The sequence below is a fragment of the Canis lupus genome, chromosome 14, assembly GCF_011100685.1.
Source record: "Canis lupus familiaris isolate Mischka breed German Shepherd chromosome 14, alternate assembly UU_Cfam_GSD_1.0, whole genome shotgun sequence".
Lineage (NCBI taxonomy): Eukaryota > Metazoa > Chordata > Mammalia > Carnivora > Canidae > Canis > Canis lupus.
This window is the reverse complement of record NC_049235.1, coordinates 30,742,956-30,764,928: the sequence shown is the minus strand read 5'-3', so window position 1 is coordinate 30,764,928 and position 21,973 is coordinate 30,742,956. Positions and strand designations below refer to the sequence as shown.

The window sequence follows — 21,973 nt, the reverse complement described above, 5'->3', positions numbered from 1 at the left end:
GCTTCTCAATGATTCATTATAATAAGAAACTTACAAAAATAGTTTTGTTCTTCTGATATATTCTTAAATCATCATCCATTAGATAATCTACTTCATAAAATTAAAAGTAATTGATTTCTTCCTTAAAGGTGCACTTAAAATTTATAACACTTTTTTTGAGAAGGGGGTCCCCAGAGAGTCCACCATTATAATTCTTATTACTTATAATGAGTAAGTGTAATTATAAGTAATTACTTGTAATGAATAATAAGTGACTCTCATTACTTATAATCCCATCATTGAAAGGTCATCCTGTCTTGGCTGTTATCTTTCTCATATTATCTTCAAATTTGTGGTGATTACTCTCTAGTCAATTCATTTAGTCTATTCTTAATGAACTTAAAAATGATTCTTTTGGATTACATGAAAGAAATGAGCTATTTTTAGATGAATTGCACATTATATAGATGACTCCAGAGTAAATAGAGGAAGATACGCTTGTTTATTTTACAACTGGAAGCAAGAAATTGAATAGTTACTATATTTAACATAACAAAAACTGTTTTGTGTTTATTCAAAGTTTTAAAAAATCGAATTTCAGTTATAATTTCAAAAAAAAAGCAATCACTCTTTTGTTGCTTTCTCTCTTTACCCCTCAATGAAATAAGAGATTGCATTTTCCATGCCATATGGTGTATTCAGTTTTTGAGTGGTACTTGAGAAGAGGTGATGAGCAGTTTAATAACAGGATGAGTGTAAAGTCAAATTCAGTTTATATATTTTTGCTTTTTAATTAAAATATTTTATCAGTTTTTGAGTGCTGGCAAAAACCTTTACATATTTATCCCTCATTTGTCAGGCTATTTTATAAAATATGGAGAGTTCTAAGTAAAGCAGTTGAAACCCCACAAATTCAGTATTCCTTTTTAAACCCCAAATTCTGTATAGAATAATATAGTGCAGTGACTTCTTCCCATACCTCTTAAGCACCATACATTTTGGCATACAACACATGTTTTAGAGTTCATTGTCACCATCGCATGATATTTATTGGGTGGCCTACCGAGTTGAGTGAGCTTTTGCTATGAGCCATAAAAAAAATTGCTTTTGAAAAATACCATTGGCTTCTTGTGACTCATATGCAAGTGGATGTTGCTGGACAGAGCTCTGAGTTGCTGAGGCTTTTGAATCATATTTCTTGACAAACAAGATAGGTCCTCATGAATTTAACATAGTTTGCCTTTGGACTTAGCTAAAATTTGAGTCCCTTGGGGCTTACCTATATTATCCTTCTTCTATAACTTAATTTCATCTTTTCTTGTATTATACTCCCTGGGAATTAGCAATGTTTAGATTGCAGGACGTGACAGTTAATTCTTTTGTTTTGAAGGGAAGAAGAATAAGTACTTAGAATTTTACTGTCATTTCATAGGGTGTTTAAATGTCAAGCATATTAAAATAAAGCATTCATCAATTATATTTACATTCTTATTATGACTTTTTTTTGGATTCATAAGTCTATTGTAAGTAACCAAACTGATGTTATAAGATATTAAGAACTCTTGTACTCTGTTGTATTCTCTTAAAATCTTAAGGCTAAAATGTTCTTGGTTGAAAATAAGGAATGTCTTTACCGTTCAATTAAATCTGCTTTGTTTTCCTCTTAAAACATTCACTTTATTTCTTTTATTTACCATATGATTAGTTGAAGGCAGAAAGTTAACATGTTATAAAGAGATGTACAAGAAATGGTTACCTCAGAATGAAAATGATTATTGTAAATCAAGCTGTTACTTTTGTATTTATTATCAAGAATATGAAGAACAAGACCAAAGGCTTCTTCCATAATACTTAGACAAACTTCCCCTACCTTTCCTAAACTTCCCAAGACTTATCATTTTAAAAAATGATTGATAGGATATGTAGGAGATCACCACTGTAAGCTACAATTTTCATAGGGAGGCTGTGTGAGTGTATGTTTTTGTTCCACAAGGCTGAAACTTACTTCTAAGTAAAATGCTCAAATCTAAAACAAAACAAATCTAAACAGGCTAGGTTTCCTCATACGAGCTTTTCTTTCATTTTTTAAGTCAGGAAATATTTCAGTCTATGAGAGGATTATATTTTTATAAGAATAATGTATTATAAGAATAATGTGTATAATAAGAACTTCCTATCATTGAACTCAACATTTACTTTTAAATGCCTTTTAATATATTCCTATAAAGATTATCAATCATTTTTGCTTTCATGATTTAGTGCTCACTATTCAGGAATGTGTCTCAGTCCTTTCATTGGACATGCGTATAATCCAGACAGACATTTTCTTTCTTGTAATTATTACTCCTCTTTGCTGGTATTTTAATTATTTATAGCCGCAAGCATTTATTTGTCTTTTAAAGGCCTTCCAATCCCAATCAGAATGAATAAACAATTAAAAGGAAGAAAGGTTTTGTAGCTCTTCTTTTCCTTTTGATTGTGTGTGTTCTATATAACACTTAAATTATTCTTTATGCAATTAGTATATCCAGGAAACTGGAGAATTATGCTTTAGGCTGAGTGAATGGAAAACATGTTAGTGTTCCCTTTGTAAGGTTTCCAGGGTGTCACAGGAGGTTTCTAATGTGCTGCTTATTTGTGTTCTCCCTAGATCTTTTTCAGTTTATTAAAATGCTGGAACAATAATTAAAATGTTGCCTAGCCTTTCCTATGTTCTACACCTCACTGAAAACATGTCGGCAGAGAAAGCAAACGTTCATCATTACTCAATATAAAACAGATCCTGCCAGGGATCATGCCAAATGCAACCAACCATGACAGTCAAATCAATGTATGTTTTGTTTTAATTTTTTATTTTTGCCTTTCCTTTAGCAACTCAATTCTGGTATTTGTTGTTCCCTATGGCTTATCATTTTATGGCATGACAGTTCCTGAAATTGACAAGGCTTCCTGCCTATCTTTGCAATGTATATGTGTGACGCTATAAACTATAAAAGAAAATGACATTTTGATTCAGTAAATATTTGCTTTATGTCCTCTACATCTGTTTTACAGAACTCCTTTTTTATTTCTACATCAATACTCAATAAGTGCTTGCTTGTACCTTTTGTTTGGATGTTACGAATTCTGGAATCAGTGTCCCAATTTGCACGTTAGGGTTTTTATTATTATTATTAGCCAAAGAGATGTAAGTCTCTCATCAGTTTGTAGTCACATCATAAAACATAAATTACTCTAGTTATTTTTTCCTTTTTTGCAATTATAGAAGCAGGATACGCATACCATGGAGGTGTGAATGCGTGTTAGACCGTACACCCAACTTATTGTTGCTGAGTCATTTAAAAATCTCAAAAGGGATTTATATTTTTTAATTTGGTATTAAATTAGGCCCTCCAAAAATAATGGATCTAAACTTGAAATAGCCATTTAGGAGCAAGTTTTCTTGGATAATTATGTCCCTAATGTTAAATGCTTAGTCTCTATAGATTCTGATTTCAAATTGGGTTTCTCAGTTATTATCTGTGTGATGCTAGACATGTTTATCAACCTTTGTTGGTGTAAGTTTTCTAAATAATGAAATTTACTTCACAGGATTTGTTCTATTTTATTTTTCCCCCTAGTGATTCTGTAAGATACCGTTTCATACTACCACTGATGGTTTTTAAATTTTATAAATTGATATTTACTTATTTCTACTAACTTAAAATTGATGATGATTTAATATGTATTGCCTTGACTTTGTATAAAATGAGAAATTCCATATGATTTTCAACCCTGTTTATTATCTGTTCACATTCCAGTGTTTTAAGATGTACTTTAACTATTTTTAAACCTTATATTTGCAGAACAATAACTATTATTGAAGCATTGCTTTGCTTCACAACCATTTAAAATTAATTATCCTTATCTGTATAACTGATTTTTTCCTGTAACAATCTATAAAAACTAATGGATAACTAGGTACCTCTTCTTCATTGCTCTTTTATCTCAGGTTCCATATTCTTACACTCCTCTGATCTCTCTTTTTTTTTTTTTTTAAAGATTTTATTTATTTATTCATGATAGTCACACAGAGAGAGAGAGAGGCAGAGACATAGGCAGAGGGAGAAGCAGGCTCCATGCAGGGAGCCCGATGTGGGATTCGATCCCGGGTCTCCAGGATCACGCCCTGGGCCAAAGGCAGGCGCCAAACCGCTGCGCCACCCAGGGATCCCCTGATCTCTTTTTATAACGTACTCCTCCCTGGCCAGCCTCTTATTTCTGTTAAATCTCTAACTGCTGAAGATTCTTAAGGTGCTGTCCTGTGTGATTTGTAAGGATTCTCACTTATTCTGTGATTTTTAAATACTCTTAGTGTGCAGATAACTCATTTCCATGCTCTAGACTCACATATACAACTACCTATTTGATATTTTGTCTTGGATGTCTTCCTAGCATCTCAGGTTTATCCAAAATTGCCTTTATAACTCTCAGTATCCCAAACTTGCCTCTGGTGAATTAAACTTTTTATAACTTTTGTAGTGACACTCTATAATAATTGCTATATATCTTAAAATCTATATTTTTCTAGTGAATATACAGAACATAGTAAACAAAATTTACTTTTGGTTAGTGCCTGTCTGGTATACCTTTTTCAATCGCTTGATTTTAAGCTTTCTGTGTCCTTGTGCTTTAGGTGTGACTATAGCTGTGTCTAATTTGTAATCCAACCTGAGAATCTCTGTGTTTCCCTCCATGAGTTTAGTCATTTATATTTATTGAAATTAGAAAAATATTTGCAATAGTTTCTACCACCTTATTTTTTTGACTCCTGTTTATTTTACTCATCTTTTTTTCTTACTGAGATTATTTGATTGCTTTTCATTTTTTTCTCAATTATTCATTTTAACTTCCACTCTGAAGTAATTTCAGACTTAAAAAATGTTCAGAAAAAAGCACAAAGCATTCCTGTATACCTTGACTCAGAATCCCCAATAGTAACATTTTATATCACCACAATATCAAAATGGAGAATTAATTGATGCAACACTATAATCTCAAGATGTTATTAAATTTTATTTATTTTCCCATTATTATCCTTTTTCTGGTCCAGGATCCAATCTTGGAACACATGTTGCATATTGTTGTCATCTCTTATTCATCTCATTTAATCTGGGATGCATCAATAGTCTTTATCTTTCATGACCCTTTCTTTTTGATAAATACTGGCCTTTTGTGTTATACAGTGTCTCTAAATTTAAGTTTATTTGATGTCCTTTCATGATTAAATTAAGGCTATGGATTATTGACAAGAATACCACAGAAGTAATGTATTCTTCTCAGTGCATTGTATCCAGGTGGCACAGAATGGTATTTAGAAACCAAGATGTGGGCACCATGGGTATTAATTGCACCTGGTACATCATTATTTGTAATCCCTTTCAGTGTGCTTTTAGGAAGCATACTTATTTTCATACACCTACTTCTATATTGCTCTCTGTGTGTTTGTATATAATATATAATCTATATCAAATCAACTGAGTTTACTGACAGCTCTGTTTCCAGTCCAACAGGATGGATCTAGCTTCTTCTCCCTTTTCTTATATGTAAACCCTTTTCCTACCAGTGAGGAATCTTTCATTCTCAGCAGTATGTTTCCTTCTTTGTTCATCCCTGGAATACACACAAGTGTAATTTCAGAAATGCCAATCCATACCTCTGAGAAAATAAATTTACTAATTAGAGTGCAATAGTCATATACAGTTCTTAAAGTATAGAACAAAATACAATTTTCCAAAGTTAGGTTAATTATTTTCTTTGCCATCCTCTTCAGGTTGGTTATCATAACAATTTGGAGTTGGTTTTATCTTGTTAATAATCCACTTTGAATGTGTCCCCTCTGACTTGGTGGAATTCTAATTGTGTATTTTTTGGAGTATGTGAAATATTGGTATGGTTCTGAATGTCATAACTGTGCAAAAATTCTATTTCATTTTGGAGTGTTATGTTACAGTCTTCTGCTTAACATTTCTTGGATAGAAGGTAGTTCATTAATTGAGGTGGTTAAATCCTTTTGTGTAAAAACTCTGTATGGATACATTAAGTTTTCTCCTGTTCGTCTGTTGTGGATTTGGTTAGTTTAGGGGACTTAATTCAGTAACACCCTCTCCTGTCAGTATAGCAAACTCCATTTTCTTTTAGTTAATTTCTGTTATTTAATGGTGGAGGAAGGAATTTTGTCCTTTAACTTTTTTGTTCTCTTTGGTATTCCAGGACCCTGAATTTTTCCCTTTGGCTTCTTTCCCCTTTACCACTCAGCTGACAGAGATTGCTTCTCTCTTCCTTTTTATATTTTTCACCATCAGAAGACTGCTACTTGAAATAAAGCATGATTTTAAGTCTTTTAAAATTGGTCATGCTAGTCAGATGTGTGTTCTTTTTTTTTTTAATTTTTTTTTTATTTTCATGCTTAAGGAAGGCTTACTCTTTTTGGTAATAGTTTTAGGTCAGATTTACATTCATCAGTAGTTTCCCCTTCCCTCTTTCTTAGTTTTTCCAGACTGCCTCTTGTTGCCATAAGGCTCATGACAAGGCATTGGAGTATAAGAAATTGCTTATTTAAATTTGGTGATTTTCTCTTTTTTTTTCTTTTAACTTAAAACTATTTTGAAGTCCGGAAGTTCTCGGTCTTCAAATTACACTGAGGTAGTTGTTGTGTGTATGTGTGTGTGTGTGTGTGTGTGTGTGTGTGTGTGTCTTTGTGTGTATGTGTAATTTTATTTGACCTTCTCATGGTTCAGCTTTGTGTTTCTTTTCAGTCTCTCTATCTCTCCCTCCCCTCCCTTTTTCTTTTTTAGAAAATACTGAGAGCTGCCTTTGGTTTTAGCTGCCTGGGAGCCCCAACTGTTTCTTACTCTGTTTTCTCTTAACTGCTAAGTAAGTTTCACATCCTATTGTTAGACATTTCTAGGTCTTCTGAAATTTACTTGTATATGTATATGAAAATCTAAAGTTTATATTTTAATCACTCTTCCAACAGTTTAATTGATCTTAGAACATTTTGGTAACTCGTCTTCTACTTTTTTATGCTACTGTTCTTAACCAGTATTTTCATTTATACTGTCTAAATATTACTTTTATTGATTTTTCTGGAGACATTGCTTTCAGATATATTTACTTATTTTAAAGCTTTTTCATTTTCCAAAGCTTCTTGCTCTATTAGACCTTCCTTTTGACATTATTTTTCTTGTACTTGAGATATATCGTTTTGTGTCAGAATATTTTTAGAAACAAACTTTTATATTTTGTTTAACTGAGGGACTCCATATTTTATCTTCATTCTTGATACATAGTGTTTGTGGTAGGAAGTCAAAAGTATCTAGGTTAATAGTTTTAGTTCGTTTGTTTTCTGTAGGGAGTCAGTGTCTTCTTTTTATCTTTAGCACCTCATAAATACTTCATTGTATTATTACTTCCATTGTTGATGTGAGGAAGACTGTGGTAAGTCTGATTGTTAGTGCTCTGTTGGGTTGCTCTATCTAGCTATTCTAAGATTGCCTCTTTATATTTAGTGTTTTACAGTTCCCTTATTATTTGTCTACTTATTAAGTTTCCTATTTATCAACTTTGGAATTTACTAGGTTTCCTTTATGAATGAGTTCATGTATTCCATAACTTCTGGAAATTTAAAAGCAATTATTATTTTTATTGTCCCCATTTTCTCTATTCTCCCTTTCTGGGGTTCTGATTAAATGTATATAACACATCTTAACACATCTGCCAAATTCCTTAACCTCCATTTATATTTCGTATTTTTTTGTCATCTCAGATATGAATTCTGAGGAATTTCTTCAACTCTGCCTTCAATTTCAATAATACTCTTTTCAGTTATGTTTAATCTGTTTCCTGACCTGAACTGTGAGATATTTCATTTGTTTAAACTCAGCAATGTTTTTTTATTTAAAAAGTTCTATTCCTTATATTGAAAAATATAATGTATTTGAAAATATAGTTTTACTCATTTTTCTGTTTCCATATTTATTTATTTGGATTTTTTTACATAGTTTAAAAAAATATTTTGTACCTGAAAATTTTAATGCTGGTTTTATTTTCATAAGAAATTGGTCTTTTGTTTCCTCCATAACTTGTTATAGTGAATATGTTTATGTGTTTGTCTGGCCTCATAGTCCATAAAGATAAATATGTGTCTGTTTATATCTTAATATATAACTTACTGACTGGAATCAGGTAAATTCCATAAATAGTTGTTAAAAGGAGTCCCTATTTTTTTTTTCCTCGTCTTAACATTGGATAAGTTTTTAAGTACTTTTTTTTTTTTTTTAAGGAAAGTCTCACTAGTAGTTTTTAAAGCCCTTGCATATCACAAATGTCTCCTTTTTGTTCTTCTAACAGAATTCTAAGATAGCAATCTATTTCTTAAATGCCATTTTCTGGTGGTACTTAGCATTTCACAGAGGGCTGTTCTTGCACATTGAAAAGAATCTGTATTGTCTGCTGAAGGCTTTTGAAATTTTATATTTAAATTTGAAGGTAACATGTGAATATGGCTTCTTTGAGGGTTGGCACTAATTTTGCAAGACACTATATGAATACTTCTGTCTGCAATTCCTGATCTTCATTCAATTGAGGGATTTTTTTCCTGCATCATTATGACTTCTATATCTATTGCATTTTCTCCCCAGATTCCCATTATGTAATTGTTGTTAAATTGATACATTGATTTTTTACTATTTTCAGTCTTCTATTTTTTGAGTTCTATTTTTTTCAAGTTTGACTTCCACTAATTGAATTCAGCTTTATATAGAAAAAGTAAGTTGTCTACCACCTCCAATGAGATTTCTAATTCAAAATACATTTATTTAATACCTACATTAAATCTCTTATGATGTAAAATTATTCCTACTTTGTTCCCACTCTTATGATTGAAGCATCTTCTTGAATCTTATTGTTGTCTTCATTTAGTAATGTCATTTCAGAAAGAGATTTAATTCTGATGATTCCAGAAAGTTCTTTCTACCTAGAGTATTTTTTGCATATCTATTTTTTTTTTCTTTCTCCTCACTGGGAAGAAGCTGTATAAGCAAACTTCTACCATCTGCAGCCTTCTCCATGAGAACGAACTCTGCTCTTATGCTAAAAGGAAGCTTTGCTAGGCTAGTTTTGGGTTTTGTGGGTTTTTTTTTTTTTTTTTTTTACTGGTTAATACTAATAAAAATTAGCACCAGTCTGGTCAGGATAGAACTTCCTTTATAAGTTTCAACTTAAGCTTCCTTCTTAGAAGGAGATAGAGTTTTTAATGTAATGGTAAACACCTTACTGTGGAACTTGGATATTAAGATTTTGAATGCTAACTAATCACCCCATTTAACTAGTATACAAGAATCTAATGGTCATTAACTAGATGTCTTTTTCTTAACTAAAAACTATTACAACAATAATTTTCTCTCTCATTCTTTCTCTCTCTCACACACACTGCTACCATGAGAATATGTTTGCATTGATCCACTGAAGTTTATTCATTGTGTTAAGTTTGTAATTAAAAATTTAATTGTAAATTTTATGGGAAAAACTTAGTCTTTCTGCTCTAAGAGAATTATCAATATTTTTTTTTACTAATAGTTTGTCTACTTGGACCATCAATTCAATAACAAACTATTGTGGATAATCTTTCTCTCGTCATTTCTCATACATTCTGGAAAAAATCCCCATTGCCCTCCAACACCTAGTATGTGTTGCTTTTCTGCTTATGCAGCCCTTCTACCTCAGAATGTTTGCCTCATGGTCTGACTTTATCCCCTTGACTTGGGTATATTAGTGTAAATTTATCAATGTCCCTTACATTTAACTCCCAGACCAAGGCATCCTTTCATAGGAGGTGGAATCATGTAGCACAGATTTCTAGCTTTAGACATCTTTCCAGTTCCCAAATACAGATACAAATTTTTTCTTATTTTTATTTTTAGGAGGTTATTCCATACGGATGCATCCTTTATCTAATACTTTGATATTTCAAAGATATCGTAATAGTCACATATAAGGCCAGATCTTTATAGAATTAATTAGCAAACTGACCCAGTTAATAAATATTTTTTGAGTATCTGCTATGAATATAGTACTTTATTTGAGGTTATAATTTGGGAGAGTTTCCTTTTACTATCTGAAGTTAGCTAAAAGAATAAGACCTGTACATACATAAACCCAATAAAAATATCACTAAGAGATTGTGAGAGAAATTATGATGATGTAAATTATTGCTGTTCAGTAAAACAGATAATAGTCGTTGCAGCCAGGTTTTTCAAAATTGATGTGAAGTAGAAAGACAATTATTAGGAAACCATTTTACTAAAGAATAACTGATTATACCAGTATGGCCATAGAAGTGAATTCTGTAAAGAAGAACTTTGGTTAGAAGAGCTAATTAGGTTGATTATGGACAGTCTTAAATGCTTGAATGAAGAATGTGCTGAATGTAATGTGGATTTGATAGAATGAAAATGGTGTCCTAGTGAGATGAGAGCAGTAACCATAGGCAAAGAAAAGTAGCCAGTTAAGACATCCTAGAGGAATCCATCTACAGGATGCTATGAAATAGACTTGGAGCTTTTTCAATATGACCAGCAAGTGATGTCACAGTAGAAAGCTAGCAGAACTTGGTGACTGCTGGGAGAGATGTGTAGGTTCAAAACATTTTGTTAATTAAAAGGGACATTGTGTATAAGACCATTTTTTCAACTTTATTAAGTTGCAGAATTGATAGTATAAATGGTGTTATAAGAAAATAAAGTATGACAGTGTGACAAATACCAGATCTAGAAATAATTGACGCAATAATGAACTGCCTGTTTCTCAGGGTAGACATCTGCTTTTTGGCTGCCCATGTTTTACCCCATTGTGCTCTGGCACGGAACACTGCATAGTCTGGATCTTTCCTATCTTTATTTTCTGTTTGCTCTCTGAGCGAAGTAACAGTGCTGTGCCCCAGAGTTTTGACCAATTATTATTTTTTTATTTTTTAAAGATTTTATTTGAGGGAGAGAGTGCACGTGTGTGAGCATGAGCAGTGGGGGAGGGGCAGAAGGAGTAGGAGAAGCAGGTTCCCTGCTCAGGTCCTGGGCTCAATCCTGGACCCAGAGATCAAGACCTGAGCTGAAACCAGGAGTTGGACACTTAGAAAACTAAGCTATCCAAATGCCCCTGACCAATTGTTTTTTCTTAGTTAGCTCTTTCTACAGATACTTATTGAGCACCTGTAGTATGTGCAAGACATGGAGAATAAAGAAGACCAAAACTACTATGTGAGGATTATGTTAATAAGTAAATCCAGGTATATTTTTATTAGTATTGTATTAGTGAGGTTTTCAGGAGGCAGTTCTTTTTTAACTCAGATGAGCAAGAGGCAAATGCTTTTCATTTGGAGAGGACAGTTTTGTTTTTCTCAAGCTCTGTCAAGTAAGTGACTGCTTTTTCCTGGAGTTTTGTAAATTTACACACACCAAACATTTATTTTCGTCTCCACTAGGGGGCAGTGTTTTACTATTAGATTTTTTTCTTCTGTGTGAGAAAAATGTATACAATTTTTTTTATTTGCTATCTTATAAACGTAACAAAAATGGTAAAAGATTTCTAAGTCTGTGGTTTAGCATTTTATATATTATATGTGCTATATTTATGTATATTGTACTTGCTTTCTATAAATACAGAGATATGTAGCTATAAATGCATGTATGGATAATGGATATAAATCGTGCACTTTTATTTGTTTGGAAGTGTTTGATATTTTCTGGCATTTTAAAGATTTTTGCATGAGTTCACCAAAACAAGGATAGATGGCAGAAGGATATTAATATCAAAATATGAGCATCCTGAATTTCAGGACAGTTTTGTAACTCATGGTAATTGAATTAGGCTTTAGGTATGGAATTTGCTAAGACAATGTAATGTTTACCTTTCAAAAAGGACTGTGTAATCTCCTCAGACATCTGAAGCCTAGATATGTATATACTATATTTTAACTTTATAGTTTTCCTTTTAACAGAGTACATTGTGTTCTTTAGGAATGATGTGTATGGAGGATGAATGTCTCTAAAAGATTTCCGTTCAGGTTGTCTATAAAGATTTGAACAACAATGATGTCACAGCTTTTCCTGCTATTATTTGAGAGCATATTCCACAAAAATCCACATAAATTTGATTCTAAAACATACTGTAAATTTGTTTATGCCTCTTAAATTCAAGTACTGAGACCTGTGTAGTGCAGTGATAGAAATTAACATTTTAAAATAACATTTTAAAATAAACCTTTAAAAAAGTTCTTCAAGTTTATGTACATTGGGAATAGTTTTGCCATAAGTTATCCTTGAGAAAATAAAAGGAAACATTTAGTGAGTATGGAATTTTAAAGACCTAGGCTTTATAGAAAAATGACCACTTGTACACAGTTGTGAGGTGGATCTTCTCTGAAACTGCAGACTTGTTGCCCAAATAGTATTAGATGGTGCAGAGGGGGGAAGGAAGAGTTGCTATAAATTATGGAGGTGTTCCCATCATTCCCAATCTTCTGTGAAAATAATGACATCTCCTACTTGTCCTGATTTCCCAAATTTTGCTAATGGTTTAGAAGTCCCATGAGAATTTCTGCATCAAAACTCTACTACTCTGTTGAAGATGATAGATAGATAGATAGATAGATAGATAGATAGATAGATAGATAGACCGACCGACCATCATAGGGAAACCTACCTATCAACCAGGAAACAAACCACATACAAAAAGACTAAAATCCAGGATTCTGTTGTCAAAACCTAATTGCTCTGGAGTAAATTTAGAATTACCTTATGTGTTTAAAAGATAATAGTAATTAGAACTTTTATGCATCTTTCATCTAAACATAAGTGTATTTCATCTTAATCTTGAAATGACAAGGGATGAAGAAATAGTTAAATTTGGTGTTTCTAGATAAAACCCATGTGGAGTCTAATGATAAATAATTCAGTTTGACGATATAGAAAATTTAAAATAGCTTTTATATATTTATGTTTCATCTAATGTTCTTCCTAATATTTAAAAAAAATCGGACTGTTAAACTTTTCAGGATATCAATGAGCAATTGTTAATGTACTGAATAAAATTAAATACAAATTTTTTGTTTCCTTCAGCTTGACTTTTATGATATTTTTCTTAACCTCTAAGTCAGCAGAAAGCTAAGGCCTTGTGAATTATTAATATAATTCTTCAGACCTTTTATTGAAGACTAAAATATTCAAACAAAAACTGTTTTATTTGTGCAGATTTTGAAGACTTTTTATAAAGATAAAAGTTTCCTGGAAATTTGGACACTGTTCTATATTATTGATTTTATGCAATAACAAATCAAATTTAGTTCCCAGAATTTAAACAGTCTTGAAACTAAATTTTAAAACAACTTATTTTCTTACTAGAAGACTTAAGTTGTGTTCATAATAGAAATTTTGAAAATAAAACACACAAATAAGAATAGCCATAAATCCATCATCCAAAAATAACCCTTGTTAACATTTTGATAGTTTTCCTCCTGGTATTTTAAGAAATCAGACCATTGTATCCTTCATTTCCTTTCTGACAGGCTTCTACTTTTTTAAATATGTTTGTAACCAAGAAAAAGAGTGAATGCCATTTTTTTTTTGAGCTAGAAGTTACGTTTTTATTGTTTTATGATAGGATAGAGTTAGCAATTTTTAATATTTTTCTCAAAAATTTGACACTACTGTGAACAGGATAATATAAAACATGTAATTATGATGGCAGTCATTTCGATTTAAGAGAAAATGTAGACTTTAACTTATCTTACATCTCTAAATATCCTCCTGTTTTTCTTTAAATTCTAGAAATTTATTCTTTTGATTTTCATGTGTGAGTATGTAAAAATTGGTGTGCCGTGTTTATAGTTTATGCTCATTATGGCTGGTGAGTAGAAATGCAAGTAAACCTGAAGCCTGGAATTTGCAAGAGTTACAGATAGTAAATGAACTGATGATAAACTTAATTTTAGTAATATTATTTTTACTTTTTTGTGGGAATTTAGGTACTTTTCTTGCAATCTCTTTGTGAGGTCAAGCCTATAACAATGATATGCCACAATGAAAATCAGCCATGATTTCTTGTTCCCTCAATATTTCTTATCCATTCTGGACTTTTCAATTTTTGCCTCCTTTTTTGCTCATCCTTTGGTTCCATCTCCGTCAAGAATCCTTGTGATGTTAAGTGGTCTTACCACACTCTGAATTCCCTCGTCCTTTATGCCCAGCTGTAGCAATATTATCTTCAGCCTTGCCCTTTGCATATTTATGTACGTGACCTTGTATTTTTCTTCAGAAATGGAGTTGACTTTTTTAATGCTTGTTAGTTTCACATAACAAACATTACCAGGTGACGTGGCTTCTGACATAACCCATGTGTGATTTTCTGAATGTCCCATATAGGTATTTTGATGGTGGTGGAGGAGTGTATCGGTAAATAGGGAAGCATTAGGGAAATGGAATAGTAATATAGTCATACATATTATGATTATAGTAATAATTCACCATTTCCCTCTCTGTGCTTCAGTTTGGATATATACGTATATATTTTAACCTGTCCTCAGGATCACTAGTACTGTTTTCTGCTCTGCCTATCTCATATTAAACCAATCCAATTAAGTATTAATTTCAAGTATTATATTTTACAGTTGTAAAATACTCTTTATTATAGATTCCCATTCTATGCTGAAAATGTCCATTTTTAAATCCATATTTCCATATCTTCCTCTTTAACATATTAATCATAGTTATTTTGAAGTCCTTGCATATTAATTCCAACATATGGATTATGTCTGAAAATGATCCAGTATAGATGATTTTCTCTCCCTTATGTTTTTTTTTCCTGCTTTTTTGCTACTTCTTTACTCATCTAGTAAGATTTTGTTATATGCCACACTTGAATTATAAGACCTTTTAAAGGCTCTAGCTGTTCTAGCTTTCTCCAAAGAATATTAAAATTTGTTCTGACAAGCGTTTGTATTATTGGGAGATCAACCTGACCTTTTGGAGACTGTTTAAACTTCTTAGGGCAGATCCAATTCCGTTTTGTCTTTATTAGTAGGCTGTAGGCATGGCCTTTTAGAGCTCTTAACCAAAAGCCATGGGTATTCAACCAAGGTCTCTTCCTTCTAGCTGGACTCAGATCTAACCTTGTCTGCAGTACAGTGTGGTCTGAATCTTTTCTCATCTCCCCATCCTCCCCTCAGTTATTCTCTGCTAGGCGCTGGTGAATCTTCCTGCACAAGCACAGTTCAGAAGTTGACCGAAAAAGTAAAGGAGTTTTTAGCAAAATTTTAGGCCATCTCTGCAACTCACCACTGTCAGGGACTTAACCTGCATGTATCCAAGGCACCTTAACAACTCTGAATTGTAATCTGTGTCTTTTCTACCCAGAGAGACTGTCATTCTCTTCTTGGGCTCTATTTCTCTTCTTGAGAGTTTGGAAGAATTCTCTCAAGATGGCTGGGGTAAATGTTACCTCATGGGCTTTTCTTTCAAGCACCGTAGGCATGCATAGGTTACTGTCCAAGACTTGCAACAGTATTTTTACATAGAGTAAATAATCAGATTTAATGGTTATGTGTGATGAGAGGGTAATATCAGCTACTATGTCATGGGTGAAATTGGTGCACACCATAAAGATAATTCTAACAGCTATCATGAATGGATATTTACCAGGAATCTGTAGTTTATGTGTCTCGTCTGATTTAGACCCCCCCAAAAAGTGGTGATGTAGCTATTGTTATTATAGTTTTAGAAGAAAAGATTGAGAACTTTGAAATTTAAAATATTTGCTCAAGATCACTTGAAAATTGTCACAAATTCGTGTCACAAATACACAAAGCTTTGTGGCTTCGTGTCCAACCCTCTTGCCTTTCGCCTGTGTGCCTGGAGCCAGTCCCTCCATGCTTGCATTTTCTCCTGTAGTGCTCACAGGTCCCAGAACCAATGGCATTCCCTTTGCCCTGAGTCTGCAGTGGGTCCCTTTTGTGCTTCCTTCCCCTCAAGTAGCCTCTCTCCCCATGGGCCACACCTGGGAGTGAGGGGTTACCCCTTCCCAGTGTTTTTTATTCCTGGGGGGCTCACCCCAAAGTATTAAAAGTAGCTTTGTAAAAAAAAAAAAATATGAGTCAAAGCCTGTATTTGAATACCAGTAGTCTCATTCTAGAGTCTGTGCCCTTACCAATAGCATAATTTATTAAAAGAATAGTGTATTTTATTTAAGGAATATATAAATGAGCTGGCACACACAAATTAACATTGTAATCAGGTTTTGTAATTCTGGCACATAAATATTTTTAAAATCAAGAGAAATATTTTGAAATTGAACACATACTTTTTTGAAAAATAATACACTTTGTATTATTCAGGATAGCACAGAGTTGTCATATGCCCTGTACCCAGTCTCCCTTATTTTTAACAACTGAAGGCCATAGTTTATTTAGATTTCCTTAATTTTACCCAATGTATTTTTTTTTTTAAATTTAAGGATATTCTATTACTTTTAGTTTGTCTGGTCTCCTTAGGTTCCTAACTGGCTATGACAGTTTCTCAGACTTGTTTTTGATGAACTTCACAATTTTGAGGAGGATTGGTCAGATATATTGTAGGATGACCTTCTGTTGGAATGTGTGTAATATTTCCCTGATGGTTAGACTGGGGTTATGGATGTTGGGGAGGAAGACCACAGCAATTAATGCCATTTCATGACATGATATCAAGAATGAGTACTATCAACATGATTTTTCAGTATGCATGTTGACCTTACTTAAAATAACATTAAACATTTTTATTTTATAATATTTGGAATATACAAAGAAAAAATACACACACACACACACACACACACGTATGTGAATATTAAAATGACCCCTTTGTAAGGCCCCCTTTGTTCCCCTCCCTCCTCAGTTAAAAACACTGATTTGAATATCTACTATCAGCAAGAAATGTTTTTTTAAAGACCTATTTTAATTTACATTTTTTAAAAATTGCATTAGCAATACTTTTATAGAGATAAGAATTTTGAGATGAGTTTAAAATCCATACATTGTTTGAATATCTGCTTTTTGTATATAGTTGAATGTTCTGAATGTAGGTGGGTTTCACCATCTTGTTTAATCACTTTTTGAATTTCCATACTTTTTAAGAATGAGATGATCGAGCTCAGGTAGAGAGGGAAAACAGTGGAATTCTTTTCACTGAATTAAAATCATTCCAAATGATGTCTGAAAAAATTGCACAAATAAATTAACCTTTAAAATGAACATTCTTAAATTCATTAAAGGTGTGTTAGTTATGAAGCTATCAAGGTGGGAATAGAAGATTTATTCTAAGATTTAGAAATGTGATTTTTCTAGCTCTAGGATCTTAAACAGATTTTTCCCCTTCTTCATTTGTTCTTTGCTGTTTTCATTATGACAAGTATAAACTGGTTTCAAAGAGGCTATACAAATAATCTTTTTCTGTTTATTTTTAAAGGGGAAACTTTAATTTTCCTCACCTTTTGTATGTCTCAATTTAATAAATGAGACTTGGGTGTAAATGTGTATTATAAACCCTGCAATATTGCAATTAATTAATCATTATGAGAGGCAAATACATATTTATAGTTAATTTGTATTTTGTTTAGTTTTAGAATATTTGTGTATTTATGAATGATATGGCATGAATGATATCTACTCCCATATAAGGGAATCACAGTTTAAGCCTAAACATAATTGGCTTTAGAATGGTTTATATGTGATTTAGGTCCTGTGATATTCAGGAAACCAGTACATCATTTGAAATCCAATCCTGAAATGGCATTAAAACTCATTTGCAAGATGCAAAGCAGCCACCATTCAGCCTCTAGTGGGTTTCTCCCAGTTCCATCCCTTAGAACACAATCAGGGAAATTGATAGAAAAGTGTAGCTTAAGCAGTGGTCGTCTCTCACCACTATCCTCATAGAGGAAAAACCTAGGGCCTCTGGGCTGGTGAAGGTGTGTGCTAGTGGAAAGGTTTTGATAATATTCTTTGTACCATTGCCAGGCTTCCTGCCAAATATGCAAATAGGAGCAAACAAAGTAACCAAAAAGTGGTCAATGTTAACAGATGAGTTAGACTGAAAGGATGATGATAACCTCTATCATAGCCTCCTTTGCTTTGAATTCATTATAATTTATGGAGTGCTACCATGTGTTAGGCATTGAACTACGTGTTCCATATTCAAAGACAAAATGAAAAATTCTTTATATCCAGAAACTCATCATCTGTTAGAATAGATGGTCAACTAAAAAGGCTATTAGAATTCAGTGTGCTGGAGCATTCACAGCTGTGGAAACAGAGATTTGCCTCACCCACATAGGTGGGGGAATAGGAGTCTGGGTAGGTTGCAACCATCAATATACTGAGTGGAACCACAAAGAGTAACTAGGATCAGCTAAGCTAGGAAAGGAGTGAGATAGCTTTCCTGGCAAAGGGATTAGCTGGGGCAAAGGAATGGAAGTTTAGAAAAATAGCTTGTTTGGGCAATCTTACATAGCTCTGTATGGCTTGGAGAATTGAGTGATTCTAAGGAAATGGAAGGAAGAAGATAGAAGGATAAAAAGGTAAAGTGTTCTCTGACTTGATCCTAAAGTTCAAAGGTAGCCTTGAAAGGGTTTTAGGCAGAGTAGTGATATGCTTAGATCTATATGTTAAATAAGTATTTTGATTGCTGTGTGTGAAACAGGGTAAAAGAGGACAAGATTTTATTTTTATTTTTTTACAGATTTTATGTATTTATTCATGAGAGACACTGAGAAAGACAGAGATACAGGCAGAGGGAGAAGCAGGCTCCCTGCAAGGAGCCCAGTGTGGGACTCGATCCTGGAGAGGACAAGATTTTAGAGAGACTGTTTATGAGATTGTTCCAGAAATTTAGGATGGAGATGTTTCACAGGCAGTGGCAGTTTGAATGGAGTATATGGATTCAAGGAACGTTAAGAAGGCAGAAGCAGTAGGTACTGGTGATAGACTGAACATTAGTAAAGGCATTAAAGATGATATCAGGATATAAAAGTTGGTTACCAGGTCCCTCTTTTTGAACCTAGCACAATTCATAAACACACAGACCTTAAAGATATTAGCTGTTTCGACCTTCCCTTCACCTTCATATTACCATCCCCTCACCCCCCTCAGGAAGTCTAAGTAGTCTATATTCATAGGCAATATGATTTCAAAGGCAAAAACCACATTTTAGCAACTTGTGAGAAACTCCTTTCACTAATTTGCCTGATCCTTACTTCACAAACAACAAGCCATTTTTATTTTTCCTCCCAGACCAGTACTCACAGTTTATAACAAAGTCTGTTGTTGGAGAACACTCAGAAACAAAATGAAGGAAAGGCGTGCATCATCGGTAAAATATTCACACTTGAGTGAAGAGCCAAAGTTGGTCAGATATTGGGTTAAGGGAAAATCTTTTGTTTCATACTGCTAGCATTTGAAATTGTGTCAATATTTTCTTGGTATCTTTAACAGATACATTTTTGTGTATAATGAAAAGTGCTTGCAAAAGCATTTCTCCTTTATTTGGGGGACCAAGTACATATCAGTGGCTGTGTCCAGAGAGCAGCAGACCTTGAAAAGTGGCTCCTTGAACTCATAAAAATAGGAGAATGGTGGCTGATAGGGGCTGAGTGATGAGGGAAATAGGGAGATGTTGATTTAAGAGTACAAACTGCCAGTTGTAAGGTAAATAAATTCTGGGGTTTTAATGTATAGCATGGTGATTATAGTTAACAATACTGTATACTTGAAAGTTGCTAGAGAGTAGATCTTAACTGTTCTCACTACCCCGTCAATGGTAACTGTATAAGGTGATGGATTAACTAACCCTTTTGTAGTAATAATTTTATAACATACATATATCATCACATTGTACACCTTACACTTGCCCAGTGTCACTTGTCCATTATATCTCAAGCTGATGGAAAAAAGCTAAAAGTGAAGAAATATTAAAAGATAAAAGTATTAAGTTTCATGTGTGACATTTAAAAAAATAATTATTGTTTTATCCTTATTTTTTTTTTTTTTCAGGAGGAGCAGAACCTACAGGCAAGTTTAAGGCAAGGCGCCACAATTATTGCCACCTTAATCAAAGAAAGAAATTCTGGACTTGTTGGTCAGCTACTGGTAGCATGAAGAACACAGAGAAAATTATGTATGGGGTTTTTAGAAGCATTTATTTAGGTATCTCCATTGTGCTTCCCTCCCTATTGTATGTGGTAGAATGTTTAGGTTGTCTTTTATGTCACATAATTTGTAGGATATGATTTTTGGGTTACAGGAATGGATCAGTGTTTTTAATCTGTGAAAAAAATACTTTGGTGCAAATATAAATTATCTCAGTCAGAAAATAGGTAAATGGAAAGTAATAACATTCAGGTAATCTTTCTGCAAAGGGAAGAAAAATCAAATAGAAATCATGATGGGTGAGCTAATCTTCCTATGAATAAGAATTTAGAATACTTCGGCTATGACATTATATCTGTGTTAATTAGTAAATCACACCATCATGAAACTAGTAAAAAAAAAAGATTTAGAATTATTTTTAATTCTAAAACTCTCCTTTTATCAAGTGCTATTTTGACTTGTATTCTAATTTTCCACACCTTAAAAAAATAATAAAAGAGATAACTGGAAACTCTGGTTCAAATATTTTCATTCTTGGCTTCACATTACTCTATATCTGCAAAGGAGTTGTAATTCCCTCCTGCTTTTGTTTCAAAATTTTTTTCTTGGTTTATAAAAAGTAATTTTGACTTATTTTAAAATGTCTCTGATTTTTTGGAATACATTTAAAAGAAGACCAGATATTTCATAAAACTGAAATTATTTTGGTCAATCCCAAGTTAGTCTTTTCTGAAAGGTAGGGAATACTAAAATATTTTTTGATACAGATACTGCTGTTTTTTTTTTTTTTAATTTATTATTCTTTTAAATTTAAGTAGGCTCCACACCTAGCATGGAGCCCAGTACAGGGCTCAAACTCACCACCTTGGTATCAAGACCTGAGCGGAGATCAAGAGTTAGGTGCTTGGGGCACCTGGGTGGCTCAGTGGTTGGGCATGTGCCTTTGACTCAGGGCATGGTCCCTGAGTCCTGGGATCAAGCCCCACATCAAGCTCCTCACAGGGAGCCTGTTTCTCCCTCTGCCTATGTCTCTGCCTCTCTCTGTGTCTCTCATGAATAAATAAATAAATAAAATCTTTTTGAAAAGAGCAATTTTGAGGTACCTGGTTGGCTCAGTTCATTAAGCATCTCTTTTTATGTTATCTATATTAGTAGGAGATTTTATATTTTACATTTACGTAATAGTACAATGGGTAATGGACATGGAGTAATTACTTCAGTTCATTCTCCTAAAGGGGTTGTTTCAGTGTAACTTGGGTCTAAATCCCTGGGCTTGCGATTTCTCTCTCTCTAGGGATGATAAAAAATATAAGCAATTTAATTCAAAATCGTGAGGGTGAGAGTATGTTGGCAATGTGTAGATTTTTAGTTAGAACGTCTGTCATTGTTAAGGTAATGTCCTTTACTGTGAATATGGAACTTGAGGTTCAGGGATCTTAACTATTTTGTCTAGAGCTGTATGGTTGCCTCATAAGAAAAGGTAGAGATTAAACTCAGGACCGTTGATAATAAATTTCAAGCTCATCTCTTTGTTTATGATGCTGGCAAAGGACATCCAGCTGAGAGGCAGTGGGAAGTAAGCCAGACTCCCAATGAGCACTGGAGGAGTGGACAAAAAAGGACAGGTCATCCCAATGACCAGAGGAAAGTCCTGAAGCTTTTGGCTTTCCCGCCATCTTTCCAACATATAGAAATTATAGCTAGGGGTGAAGGGAATGGAGAGAATTATTGGCCAAGAGAGAAAGAAAAATTGGTTGTTTTTAGTGTTTAAGAGATCCAGAGGCA

The 21,973-nt window shown here is 33.3% G+C and overlaps 1 protein-coding gene across 1 annotated transcript in view; it reads left to right on the top strand.

Annotated features, from left to right (window-relative positions):
* CRPPA (CDP-L-ribitol pyrophosphorylase A) overlaps positions 1-20,699 on the top strand; it is a 292,641-nt gene extending 271,942 nt beyond the window's left edge. Inside the window, exon 12 of the mRNA XM_038556990.1 lies at positions 20,093-20,699. Within this exon, the coding sequence (XP_038412918.1) occupies positions 20,093-20,197 (105 nt within the window). The 3' untranslated portion in view covers positions 20,198-20,699. The remainder of the gene's footprint in view (positions 1-20,092) is intronic.
* The last annotated feature ends 1,274 nt before the right edge of the window (positions 20,700-21,973 follow it).